The sequence below is a fragment of the Arachis duranensis genome, chromosome 9, assembly GCF_000817695.3.
Source record: "Arachis duranensis cultivar V14167 chromosome 9, aradu.V14167.gnm2.J7QH, whole genome shotgun sequence".
Lineage (NCBI taxonomy): Eukaryota > Viridiplantae > Streptophyta > Magnoliopsida > Fabales > Fabaceae > Arachis > Arachis duranensis.
The window spans coordinates 12,645,820-12,658,815 of NC_029780.3; the positions used below are offsets into that span (position 1 = coordinate 12,645,820).

Consider the following 12,996-nt stretch of genomic DNA (forward strand, 5'->3'; position numbering starts at 1 on the left):
ATATGTAGTGCTGTTAAACTTTAAATTCTCCAAAAATGCTTCCTGTGAAAAAAAAAATTTAAAAACAAAACAAAAGAGGAAACAATAAATAAATGGACATGAAATTAATGTTATAAAAAAATACACTAGGTACACATACACAATTGTTCGACGTTATGGAATGAATTCAATAGTGATATGAAGGAACCAGAGTGCGTAGCCAAATTGTCTGTTATTTCTGAACAAGCTCATTGCGTATCTTTGTAGGAAGATGCCACATTGGTAGGAGATGGTTGTGCATTACCATTAGGTCCCTTAACACACAAATCATATTGAAAAATAACATCATAACTTATCATCCATTCAACGCACTTAAAATAAACAAATGACGTGAAAAACGGTAGATCTCATATTTACCTTGTTGTGATTGTGAGTGTTCTTGTGTTTGCATGCCCTCTTTTTAATAGATTTTTTTATTTGCCCCAAATTTAGTGGACGTTGGACGACCTCGCGTAGGAACACGATGTGGGTCGTAGCTCATCCATGCTAATGGGATACTCATCACGCGTATGTGAGATAATCGCACTTGGTACATGTGCAGCTTGATGTTTGGATTCTTTGTGTTCTTTGAGCTTGTGCCGAGCACTATCCATGGCATCACGCAATATAGCAGCAACTTCTGGAGTAGCCACGAAATCCTGAGCGACGTTGTAAAAATCTGAACACAATTTTCTAAAAATGGTCATGCTTTCATCAGAACGGTCCATGTCAATGCTACTCCTGATGTATGTGTGTCTCCGACTAACATTCTTACTCCAACAGAATAGAATGTATTGTGAGGACACTGCTGTTACACAAAAATATAAAAGAACATCAAGATTGTGGCAGCATAGAATACCATTCGATTGGAACATAAAGCAATCACATTGAACTTCTGATGACTGCAAGTAATATACGACTTGGTATCTGCTATACACTAACATGTCAAACACCATCTTTTGTTGGTCAACTTCACAAACTATACTTGTGCCATGATGGTTGATTGGGGAGATGTCACAATTGACCTTTTTTATAAATTGATCCTAAACGTCTCGAAACATGGAGTTTGTATATTATCTCTGGAACTGCTTCTCTATTGGTGAGCTGGAAACACAAGGGATAATCCCCCTTAAATCAGCAGCGTCACACTCAAGCTCCTTTTGCTCCTTATCTATAACACAATTTTGGTATTGACGAACAAATTACAACAAAGAGCTCTTACTGTTTAAGTACTTATCGAAAACTGAATGCATGCTCTCACTACGCTGTGTGCTCCTCATGCCAGTCCAGAATTCGTCTTTAAAAAATACTGGCACCCACATGTATCGATTAGCAAACATATCTGCCAATGAATAGGGAAAACAAAAAATGCAAAAAAATAGCGTAAGTTAACCCATAAGTACAACATCCATATTGACTATAAAATAACATCTATAAATAAGCCACACAGAGGCAGCAATGAACCAGAAGATTATACTACTATTTAGCCACCTTGAATTGTGGAGGTCATACCCTTCAATAAAATCGTGTCAATCTCTCTCAAATGAGTCCTTAGAATTGGATTCAAACACAATCCTCTTCAAGCATGTGTTGAGCTGATCGAAATGACGGTAACCTACCAGCTTGTTTGGTATCTTGTTTAGGATATGCCATATGCACCATCTATGATGTGTGTGTAGTAATGTGGTCTTTAATGCAGAACGCATCTGCAGGGATTGATCTGTTATAACACATATGGGGGCCTTACCCATGCACTTCAACCAAGTACGAAAAAACCATTGAAATGTACGAGTATCCTCATTCCGCAATAATGCGCACCCAAGAAACGTAGACATCCCATGGTGGTTGACACCTACGAAGGACCCGAACGACATGTCGTACCTAAACAATAAAAATATAAAAACATGTAATGTAGGTGAAAACTTTAAATGTCTTAGCTGAAAAAAATCTAATTAAGTCGAGCAAAAAAAATAATAATTTGGTACCTATTAATCTTATAAGTAGTGTCAAATGTCACGACATCACCAAAATATTCCCATGCAGCTCTACACCGAGCATCGGCCCAAAACACATTTCTAATGCTATGGTTTTCGTCCACATCTATTTCAAAGAAAAAGTTCGGATTGAGCTCCTTCATCCGTGAGAAGTGCTTAAGTAACTCTTTTGGACCCGTCTCATCCCCGGAAATGCGTAAGTGACTACCAATGTAATTTCTAACATCATTCTCCGTAAAGGTGAGGTTGGCAAGGCCACCGGCGGCATTGGCTAGTGCCTGGTACGTCTTACTCGGTCTAATGCCAACTTGGTCGTTTTAATGTATCAGGTCCTTCACATACATACTTAACTGACAGTTTGCAGAGAACATTCCAGATAGCTTCGGATTAAGCGGGTGTGAGTGGGATACCTCTACTCGAAAAATTTTCCACTGCCCTGTCATCTTATCTAGTGCCAAATAGCAACGGACTTTGCAGTTTGTTGAGGCCATCATTTTCCTTCTCTTGGGTGCCTTTACACGGGATGTGCGGTATCCATCTCTGTTACAATGCAAAACCTGATTAACAACCACCCTCTGATCGTTTCTAGTCTCCCAGCCGGTGGTTCTTATTTTGACGACAAACCCAGTCCTAGCCGCATATCGGTAATAATATGCACACACATCTTCTAATGTGTCGAAGCACATTCCCTCCTCGGGATCTAGCTCCTCGTCACCAATGGCTTGGTTTATGATCTGAAAAAAAAAAGAAAAAAAAACAAATGAAACTCTACCTAATAGTTAACTATACAAAAGTGGCTAATTTTACTATCGAATATAACAAATAAAACACACTACTGTAATTTTAGGTTCTAATTTCGTTTTATTATGTATGTTAACGTGGATGTTAACTTCATGTAATTATGGATGTTATTCATATGAACTTATTGATTGCATACAGCATGAACTTTATACAAATATTATGCATATAACTAAAGTGTCAAAATTGGTAGTTCACTAAATAGTATAATATAAGTATAACTAAGAATATAATTAGTATCATACGCAATATAGTGAACATTGTATGACCGTGCTGGTGCTGGAAATAATAATAACAAAAGAAATAATACTTTATATATAGACATAAAAACATGATATGTCTATTTTGATTTTTTTTTTGTCTAATAAAAATTTGTCGATAAATAAAATAAAATGTTCCAATCTTTTAAAAAGACAATATAAAAATTTTATAATTTTTTTTATGGATTAATGGGTTGATCATGATAAAATAATTTTTATATATTTATTTATTTTAAATTTTCTAAAAAAGTTATTGTTATTAAGCAAATTAAAATAAAAAAATCATAATTTAATAAGTAATTAATCATAAGAAGAAGAAATTAAAAACATGATTAATTATATCAAAAATAACATAAGTATTTATTTAAATAAATAAATATTATTTCTTTCATTCATATATGCAAAAAAAAATAAATAAATATACAGCATAAACAAAAAGGCGATAATTGGCAGGATTTTAGACTAATAAGCTATAGTGCTTAGTCTTTCTTTCCTGTTATTTTATTTGTTTCTTTTTTTTTATATAACCAAAAAAAATTAGTGAGCAAAATCAAAAGATTTAAATACTAATTACCAAAAAAAATTAAATACTCAAATAAAATACTTTTTATTTTAGAGATCAACATCATACAAATATTTGTAAAAATTAAATAATATAACAAAAATAATAAAAAAAATATTTTTCTTTACATAAATAGCAAACAAATAATGATCAAGAATGTTATGCATATAACTAAAGTGCTAAAAAATACACAAAAAAATCTGGATTATTACCATACCTCATCAGAACTAGTGTAGTTTTTCATATTCTCAGAAATTGATTGACTAGTAACAATTTCGTCGGGTAAGTCCGTCTGTTGTTCAAATTCTTCAGCACCTTTTGCCATAGGTACTGTATTAAGGTCGAAATCAATTGCCACATGAATTACAATGATAAAAACGATTTCTTGTAAAATTTTTTAGTTTATACACTATTGTGCTTGTAATGGTGTTATTCTTGTGATTTTTGAATGAATATGATTGAATTAACATAAAGTATATATTAGGATAGGTTTCATGCTTCATATCTTCAATAATTGATGATAAATACCATAACGGACAAAGAATCAATTGCAATTATTTAATGTAATTGATATTATAATTACCGTTCTTAATTATAATTATTATTAATCTTTATTGTATTTTTATATATAAAAATCAAATTATAAAAAGGAATATTAAGTATTGATTACAAGAATGCCTAATAAAAAGAATATGATTTTATGATTAATATCATTAATAAGTAGATTTAATAAGAATATGATAATTAGAATAATAAGATAGTGGAATAAAAAATAAAATTGTTATTAAATTATGTAAATAAAATAAATTATGAAAAATTTTGGCTAATTATGGTTGAAAATTTTTGGTTTCTAAACTTTTTCCAAAAAAATACTATCTAACACTATTATGTTAAACTGAAGTCTAAGTTGAGTCTTATCTGAAAAGTTCAAACGAATATCTTAAATTTTTAATTTAGTGATGTATTTAATTTGAGTCAAAATTTATCCTAATAAAATTTGAGACAATAATATTTAAAGTTCGTAAATTGGCAAAAAAATAACTTAAGTCTTACCTTAAAATATTAAGAAAATATCTAAAATTAAGTTATAGAATTTCTAATCTAAATCACTTTATAAACTTAAAAAAAAACTGAAATAATATTTAACATTCTTAAATTAATAAGATATCTAAATATAATTTTTAGAGTTTTTAATTTTAGAGCATATGCCATTCCATATTTAGCACATTTTTTGAATCATAGATAACACAAGGTCTTATATTAATTAATATATTGACCTATCAAAAAATATATATAAAAACCTATAAAAAAAAAACAGCCAAGATATTGGTTAATCTATCTATCTATCTACACCATAATAATGAGAATTGTCTTTTATAACTACCTTAGTTTCTTAATATCTAACCTCTATCTGTTAATAATTATACCCATAAATAATTATTTGTTTGTCAATTCATTTACAAAGATAAAAATCGCAATTTCAAGTTCATCAATTCAACCCACTACCCCAAATGTTAAGGCATCAAAATAAAAGAACGTAAAACAATTTACCCCTTTTCACGCTCACTGACTCACTCTCTTGTTTCTGTCTCTCTCTTACATGTCTCTATCTGTATCAATCATCTTATTTCATTCTTTGAGTTTTATTCAAAAAATTCATATTTATTTGTCAATCCATATATCATGTTTACTAATTTTTTACCAAGCGTGGAACAAAATGAAGGGTAAAAGGAAACATAGCGGAGGAGAATTGGAAAAAATAAATGAATAAATAATAAATAAAGAGAAAGTCTAGGGGCTAACAATTCTACTGAATTTTGGCCAGTATGTAACCAGCAGAAAAATGTGAGTCATTGGATGAAATCTCACACGAATCTCACACCATCAAATCATCATTGATGGCTAATTGATGGCTAACAATCACAAAAGTTGCTGTCCCCCTAGCATTGCTCATAAATAAAACATGAAGAAGAAAAAAGAAAGAAAGGTGGACACTCAGGTGCAGCCGACTTCACGTGAAGTTGATAGCTGAGAACTATTAAATAGTTTGACTTATTTGATTAAATTTTTATCTAACGGCTCTCAACTATCAACTTCACGTGAAGTTGATTGCACCTGAGTTCCACCAAAAAGAAATTAAAGAAAAAGAAAGAGAGAAACAACGTATACCAAGAGAACTTGTGCATGTTGCACTTCTTTGTGTGCGTATAAGTTGGAATAAAATGTCTCGCGTACTCTAAAAACAAATCTATGTTCTTGTTTTGTGCTATTTATTTTGGCAGTTTGAAATTAATTTTTATTTTACTAGCTAATATTTTTAAAATTTAAATAATACTGATATAAAAATAATTAATTAATTAGAATAAGAATACTAACTTATCCTCAGAACACTTAAAATGGTTACGACCAAATGTATTATACGTGTAACGTAATTGAAAATGATATTATTATCAATTTAGAAGTAATTTGTAGCCTTTTTAATTCTTTAAATTAAATTCTTTTGTTTTATTTTCAAATTTTCAACATAGAAACCAACCTAAGAAAATGTAGATTAAAGATATTCCTATCCCCACCTCCTTCCTATTCCATTCCTAGCATTAAACCTCTATCTCTACCTAATAAGCATTCCATTAAAATAGGCAAAAGGAGCATAACTTTAATTTGAAGATGAGCACGGGCATTAGAATCCAGAAAAGAATTTAAGGAAGCAGCCTCCTAAAGCCCAAAGTTTAGGTCTCTTGAGCCGCATTAGTTGACTGTTGCAAACAAGTGTATATAATGCCTCATAATACAGTATAATACCTAGTGTTGGAAGTGCTCCTCATGTTCATACCTCACAATTCCCATTTCTAATCAAACGCAAAACAATATCCTTTTAATCATTAAAAGTAACGGTTAAAGATGGTGTAGGCAGGCCGAATGTGTAGTAAAAATTGAGTGAGAATTAGGTTTTTAAAGATTATGATTTTGAATTAATTAATTTTTAAAAAAAATATTAATTTGATATTTTATGATAATAAACGATAAATATATTTTATTTTTTTATTAATTTATTATGTAAAATTTAATAATAATATTTATATGTATCATTAATGGTTGTGATGTATTTATTTATAAAAGATTATCATGTAGATAATAATTTTTGTAGCAAAACTTTAACTGTTTTAGTATAATTTATGATAAATAGAGAATAAGTAATAAAAATTATATGGAAATTCAAAAAATAATGAATGTTTTACTATCTAAAATTACATCACTACTATATTCATGTGGTAGTAACGAGATATGTATCATTGTAGATCATAAAAAATATATGAGTAATTCAGTTTCGTTCGTTTCACGCTATCCATTAATATAAGGACATATATATCTATTGTTTACTATTTTAGAGAATTTAATTGGTACTTTTTTTTAAAAGTGAATTAATCCAAAATCAAAATATTTGAGAATCTAATTGTCACTTTATTCATGTAGTAATAAATAATCGTTAATATTTTTATGAAGCGAATGTTTTTAATTTCAACATCTAACCCTTTGTCCGAAGAACAAAATATTTTTTCATTATTCAATTCTAAGTAATTCTTGTTATTAATTTAAGTGATTCCTGATATATTATTATATCACTGTTTACAAAAGTAGTTTAGATTAATTATTTTTAGGTAGTTAAAAATCGATAAAAAAAATTTCGAATGATGAAAGTATTTTATTTAAACAAATGATCGAGGACTAAAAAATAAATTTATTCTTTTTTATATGCTAATAGTAATAATAAACTTTCCTGGTGCCATAAACATTTCTGAAAGAGCCTGGATATTAATTAAGATTGTCGTTCACATGTAACTAGTTTGTAAACTAGATAATTTATACTAGTTTATAGGGTAAATAAAATATATGTAATAATTTTTTGCAAACAGTATAAATAGCATATAAAAACACAAATTTTTTGGAATTACATATATCTAATTATTTAAAGAAATTCCATACTAAACAAAAAACATGTACATCCGAGATAAGATGAAGATAAATATAGATATTGGAATTATAAATGGGGAAGCGGAATCTTCTTGGATGGATCAAAACATCCAGAGTTCCTGAGCAAGCGCAAAATAGGTTGTGCTGTTAGGATCAATATCTTCTTTGTATGGCCCTACCCAACATTGCATTTCCCTTCTTTTCTTATATAAAGAAAAAGTAAGGATCTAATGTCAATTCCTCCCATGGGAAAAAAAAATAAAATTATATTAAAGAGGGTGAATTGAATAAATAATAATAAGATTAATTAAATGAAATGAAAATATCCACGTCATGATGTACAGGCTGGGCAGCTCCACTACCATACTCTGTCTACATACCCCCACAACAACCCTTATAAGAGCATTTCAAAAGAAACAACTCTCCAAACCTCTCTCTCTCAATCATCCTTTCTGTTTCTCTTCTCTTTGAGGCGTGAAGTTTGGGCTTTCATTACTGTCCCTCTCTAAACCATCAACCACTCATGTCTCTCTCCTTTCTTTCTTTTCTTCTTCTTTTCATTTCTCTCTCTCTCACACTACTACTACTATTTGAAGCAGACAACAAAGCCCAAGAGTAATTGATAACCATCAAAATTCTGTTTCCTTTCTATCTCTCTTAATTCTTTCTCCTCTTTCACACTCGCACAGGGTACCCTTCTCCATCTCTATATAACAAGAATGGAAAATTGGGACAAACCATTACGAGGACACAGAGAAAGGAATAGTAATCCGTCTTTCTCTTCCACTCTCCTTGACGCAATCTACCGCTCCATCGAGGTCGAAGAAACGGTTACAACTACCATGAAGAAGCAGAAACAGAATTCTCCCAGCAGGGCCAGCAAGGTGGAGAGTTGGATGGAGATCAAGAAAGATGAGAAACTGTTGTTGAAGGGGAGAAACTCGCTAACGGAGTTCGATCGAAGAAGTAATAGAAGCTGCAATTCTAGATCTTCCTCCAACGCACTTTCCATGTACTCGAACTCAACTTCCTCGGAATCTAGCTCCGCCGGCTTCTCTTCATCGGAATCGGAGTCCTTCTACGGCCACCGCCAAAGGCCGAAGCCGATTCGCACCAGCGTTTCCGAGAAGCCAACAACCACGTTTGATGACAACAGATGGATCTCGCAGCCGCAGAAGCCGAAGAATGAAAACAACGACACTAATAACAATAACGGATTCGGTAAAACGAAGAACAAAGCGCTGAGAATCTTGTACGGCGAGCTGAAGAAAACAAAGCAGCCGATCTCGCCGGGTGCAAGACTCGCCAGCTTCCTCAACTCGCTCTTCCATTCAAACGGAAGCTCGAAAAAAGCCAAGGTAGTTTCTTCGAGCCCCGTCGTGGTGCACGAGCAGCCTTCCTCCGCCACGCAGCATGGCGGAGGACGCGGTATTAGTTATTCTAACTCTGCATGTTCCTCTGCGTCCTCGTTCTCAAGATCTTGCCTGAGCAAGACTCCGTCTTCGAGAACGGGGACGAAGAGGTCCGTACGGTTCTGTCCAGTGAGTGTGATAGTTGGAGAAGATTGCAGGCCTTGCGGGCACAAGAATCTGCATGAAGGGCAAAACAGTAATTTAGTGGTGGCCGCAAAGGGGTATAATGGTAAGAACACTAACGATGAAGAGCTTAGGTTCCATGTGTTGCAGGAGAGTAAACGAGTAGAGGAATTAGCTAGGGACTTGTTGAAGAATTATCAGATGAAGAAGAAGAAGAAGAATGAAGAATTTCATGATGACGTCATGCGTTATGAACTTGATTATGATGATGACGATGATGATGATGATGATGCTAGTTGTTGTAGCTCTGATCTATTTGAATTGGATAATCTTTCAGCAATTGGGATTGAGAGGTATAGGGAGGAGTTGCCTGTGTATGAAACTACTCACTTCAATACCAATAGAGCCATTGCCAGTGGGTTCATTCTGTAATTTTGATGAATTCGGGGGACTACTTTCTAAAAATTAGGATTTTAATGGTGTGGGTTGGGGGGTTTACATCATCGGATAAATAATAAGATTATTTCTTTTTGTTTTTACTAGCTGTCTAATAATCTTCCAGTCCCTCTATATTTTACTCTCTTTAATTTGGGTGGATGCATTCTCATGAAAATGGTTAATTAATCATCATCTTTGATGAGTTTTTTTTAAGAAATATTATTTATATTTTATAAAATAGGTAATAAAGAAAATAAATAACCTCCTATTTGAAAAACTTTTCAGCATTATTAAATATTTTTATTTTTTTATAGAGTTATGTTACATGGACACTAAAATCAGTCACTAAGTCAACTATCATTTAAAAATTAATTTTAGTGGTTGATTTTGGTGTACAAATAATATTTTTGTTTTTTATATATTCAGAACATGAATATGAAATTACTATTTAAGTGAAAAAATTCCTATGATAATTTTAAATTTATAAATAATTGTTATTTTATAATAATAAATGAATAATTCAAAGTAGTGTAATGGTGGAGAGGTGAGAGGGAGAGAATCCATGGTGGTATATATTTTATGAAGCATCTTAACAAAGTTAGTTTTTTTATTTGATTATGTGGGTAAAGTTTGATACCCCTCTTACAAAATGATTGAGCATCAAGTAGAGGAAGATGGAGGAGTAATGTGTAACGTTTGTTTAGCACGACATGGGGGAAAAAAGGAAAAAGGGAAGTAAACAGTGTGAAGAAGATTAAGATGAAGCTGAAAGCAAAGGCAGAATTTCTACACTTATTCATGGCAATGGAAAAAAGAGGGCTTTTGCTCTCTCATATGTTGTGGCCTGTGGGGGCCTCTTTTGCTTCAAATTAACTCTGTCTTCATGCATCTCATATGCGTGGTAGCAATAGTCAAAAAGTGCCCATATATATGTTTTCATTTTTTGGTAGATAAAAAGTGCCTATGTTCATCTTAATAATAATTACACAGCTTTAACTATTTTATTTTCCTTTTAATTTTTCAAAATTTATTTCCTTAATCCAGTAACCAATGCTTTTACGTGAAATTAATAATTAAAAATTATTAAATAATTTAATATATTTGACTAAATTATTATTTAACAGTTTTCAATCATCAACTTCGTATAAAAATAATTGTATATAAATTTTCGTCGTTAATAAGGCTTAATTTTTTGAAAAATATTTTTTTTGTAAATTTACTAGGTGGGGATTTCCAAATAGAAGCCTTGCTAACTTTAGATTATGGCAAGGAAAAAAAATAATAATAAAAGAAGAAGAAGATTCAAATGATGGGTTTAATGGAAAAAACCAGAAAAAGATAGAGATATGTATATAAGACACGGTCCCTAAAGATGTGGACAAAATATCTCTTCATGGATTCTCTAAAACCTTGATGTCAATTTAGTTGGCTTCTAATAATACAAGAGGTTAGTCTCTGAATTATTTAAAAAATTAATGCCATTTCCAGAATAATATTGAAACTGGTATCATCTTTTATTACCGTCAAATGCGATTACATATTTTGTGATGTTTTTTTTTTTTGTTAATTTTTTGGCTCTTGTTGGGGGATGGTTACTAATAATACATGTTTCTCTTTAGCTTTTTGACATTTTCTTTTTGGTCTTATCTTGAAAAACGGCAAATTTCGGCAACCAGAAGGATAAAATTAATTTAGGGTTATTGAATTTTATTGCGTCTATATAGACTGCTAAATCAGAATGTAAACTGTTTTGCTAAAATCAGTGATTTAATAAATTTTATTTTTTGACACAAATATGTTGTCATTAATAAACGTCTAATTAATAGTTGTGTCAATAATAACATAAAATGCATGATCATGTGTCTTATTTCAATGGTAATTCGAAATAGTATTTTCATATTGTAAATTTTACCTACAATTTCTAACAACTAAATTAAATCATATATTTTTTTGTGTTTATATATAACTTAATAAATACTATGTATATATAATATGTAATAATTTTAATATTTAAATTTAATAGTTAGATTGATATCCAAGAAATAAAAATAGTGGTCCTAGTGCTTGTTGGGAATGCTACAACAGCACAGCTAATTTTTTTTTTTTTGAAACATTTTTTAATAATTATTGATCTTCTTTATATTTTAATAGAAATAAAATTTCAAAAGTAGACCCGTAAAAACATTTATAAAATTATTCATAAAATTCAAATATTACATCAACAAGTAGTTGTTAAAAAAATCATAATAAAACACCTACATAACCAATCTATAGCGTATAATTTTTGAACCTCATAAAAAACATACATTATCAACATTATTATCTATTAAGATAGTCATGTATATTTTTTTCAAAAACTAATTTATTGGAGATGCAAGCTGTATTTAAAAGTCTATTATTGGTCAATAAATTACTATATATATAAGATAAAATTTGAACTCCTAACATACACTTGCTTAAATGAAGGAATAAGTTGGTCGTTCCATTAACTCAAATTGATTAATGATTATCTACCTCTCCTTTGTTACATTTTCCATGCCCTTATTATATCTCTTCTTTTATTTTTCAAAATAGCATAAAAAGCACCGTTCATTATTAATTAGATCAATTTGGAAAACGAATACTTTTGGAGGACCACTAAATCATAACAGTGTGATATGCTAATTAAGTTGAATACTCTTAATAAGTAACAAACACATTTTTAATTAAGACAAAGAAAAAAAAAATGAATGAGCACTTTGAAAGCTATCTAGCTAGCTTGGACATTAGGAAAAGAAAAGGCTATGCTATGCTATGCTATGCTGAAAAGAGACATAGGTGAAGAATTGGCTTTGTAGGGCGTGGTGTATGTTGTCGTGGACCTGTGATGCCCTAACCGCAATTGATCAAAAACATTAAAAAAGTAAAAATTGATTAGTGAAGGATTTTAATTAGCATGCAACTCTCATATTATTGGATTAAGAAATCACTTTGTAATCTAATTAAAATCATTTGGTTCAATTTAAAAACCCATTCCTCTCATATGGTTGGTGAAGTGGGGGAGTACGACAATGATAATATATGTTCTTAGTGGGTGTGAAACCACCTACTCATCCTAGAGTTGACGATTCCTTGGATTCCCTATAATTTTAATAATCATACCAATCTTATTAAATTTTGTTATCAACTATTTTATCCCCAAAAGTAATATATTGAACTTTATTTAATACAAAGATTTTATTATATATATGGTGAGAATTTAAAATTTAATTTAATATATTATCAGTATAAAATAATTTTATACGTATGTTTAATTATATAATTTTATATTAATAAGAATAATTATTTTTTATATTATTTACATACATTGTTATAAAAATATTTTTTTTCAAAAATTTAAACTGATAATAGAATATATATTAATAATTATATTTCTAATA

General features: G+C 30.5%; 2 protein-coding genes across 2 annotated transcripts; one reads left to right on the top strand and one right to left on the bottom strand.

Annotated features, from left to right (window-relative positions):
- Window positions 1-227: 227 nt before the first annotated feature.
- Window positions 228-3,957, bottom strand: LOC107464723 (protein FAR1-RELATED SEQUENCE 5-like). Its single transcript, XM_016083681.1, has 7 exons — window positions 3,850-3,957; window positions 2,355-2,746; window positions 2,004-2,309; window positions 1,808-1,899; window positions 1,241-1,360; window positions 573-697; window positions 228-293 (listed from the first exon to the last, which is right to left on the bottom strand). Exons 1-7 carry the CDS (start codon window positions 3,955-3,957, stop codon window positions 228-230), a joined length of 1,209 nt encoding a protein of 402 aa, XP_015939167.1.
- A 4,053-nt stretch (window positions 3,958-8,010) lies between these two features.
- LOC107464790 (protein BIG GRAIN 1-like B) lies at window positions 8,011-9,678 on the top strand. The gene has a single exon (XM_016083760.3). The coding sequence runs from the start codon at window positions 8,324-8,326 to the stop codon at window positions 9,569-9,571; it is 1,248 nt and encodes a 415-aa protein (XP_015939246.1). The 5' UTR covers window positions 8,011-8,323; the 3' UTR covers window positions 9,572-9,678.
- Window positions 9,679-12,996: the final 3,318 nt, after the last annotated feature.

Coding starts and splice junctions, on each gene's coding strand:
- LOC107464723 (XM_016083681.1), bottom strand. CDS start 3,957: ATGGCAAAAGGTGCTGAAGAATTTGAACAACAGACGGACTTACCCGAC. Junction 2,747..3,849: donor ACTACACTAGTTCTGATGAG/GTATGGTAATAA, acceptor TTTTTTTTTCAG/ATCATAAACCAAGCCATTGG. Junction 294..572: donor CCAAACATCAAGCTGCACAT/GTACCAAGTGCG, acceptor TTGTGTGTTAAG/GGACCTAATGGTAATGCACA.
- LOC107464790 (XM_016083760.3), top strand. CDS start 8,324: ATGGAAAATTGGGACAAACCATTACGAGGACACAGAGAAAGGAATAGT.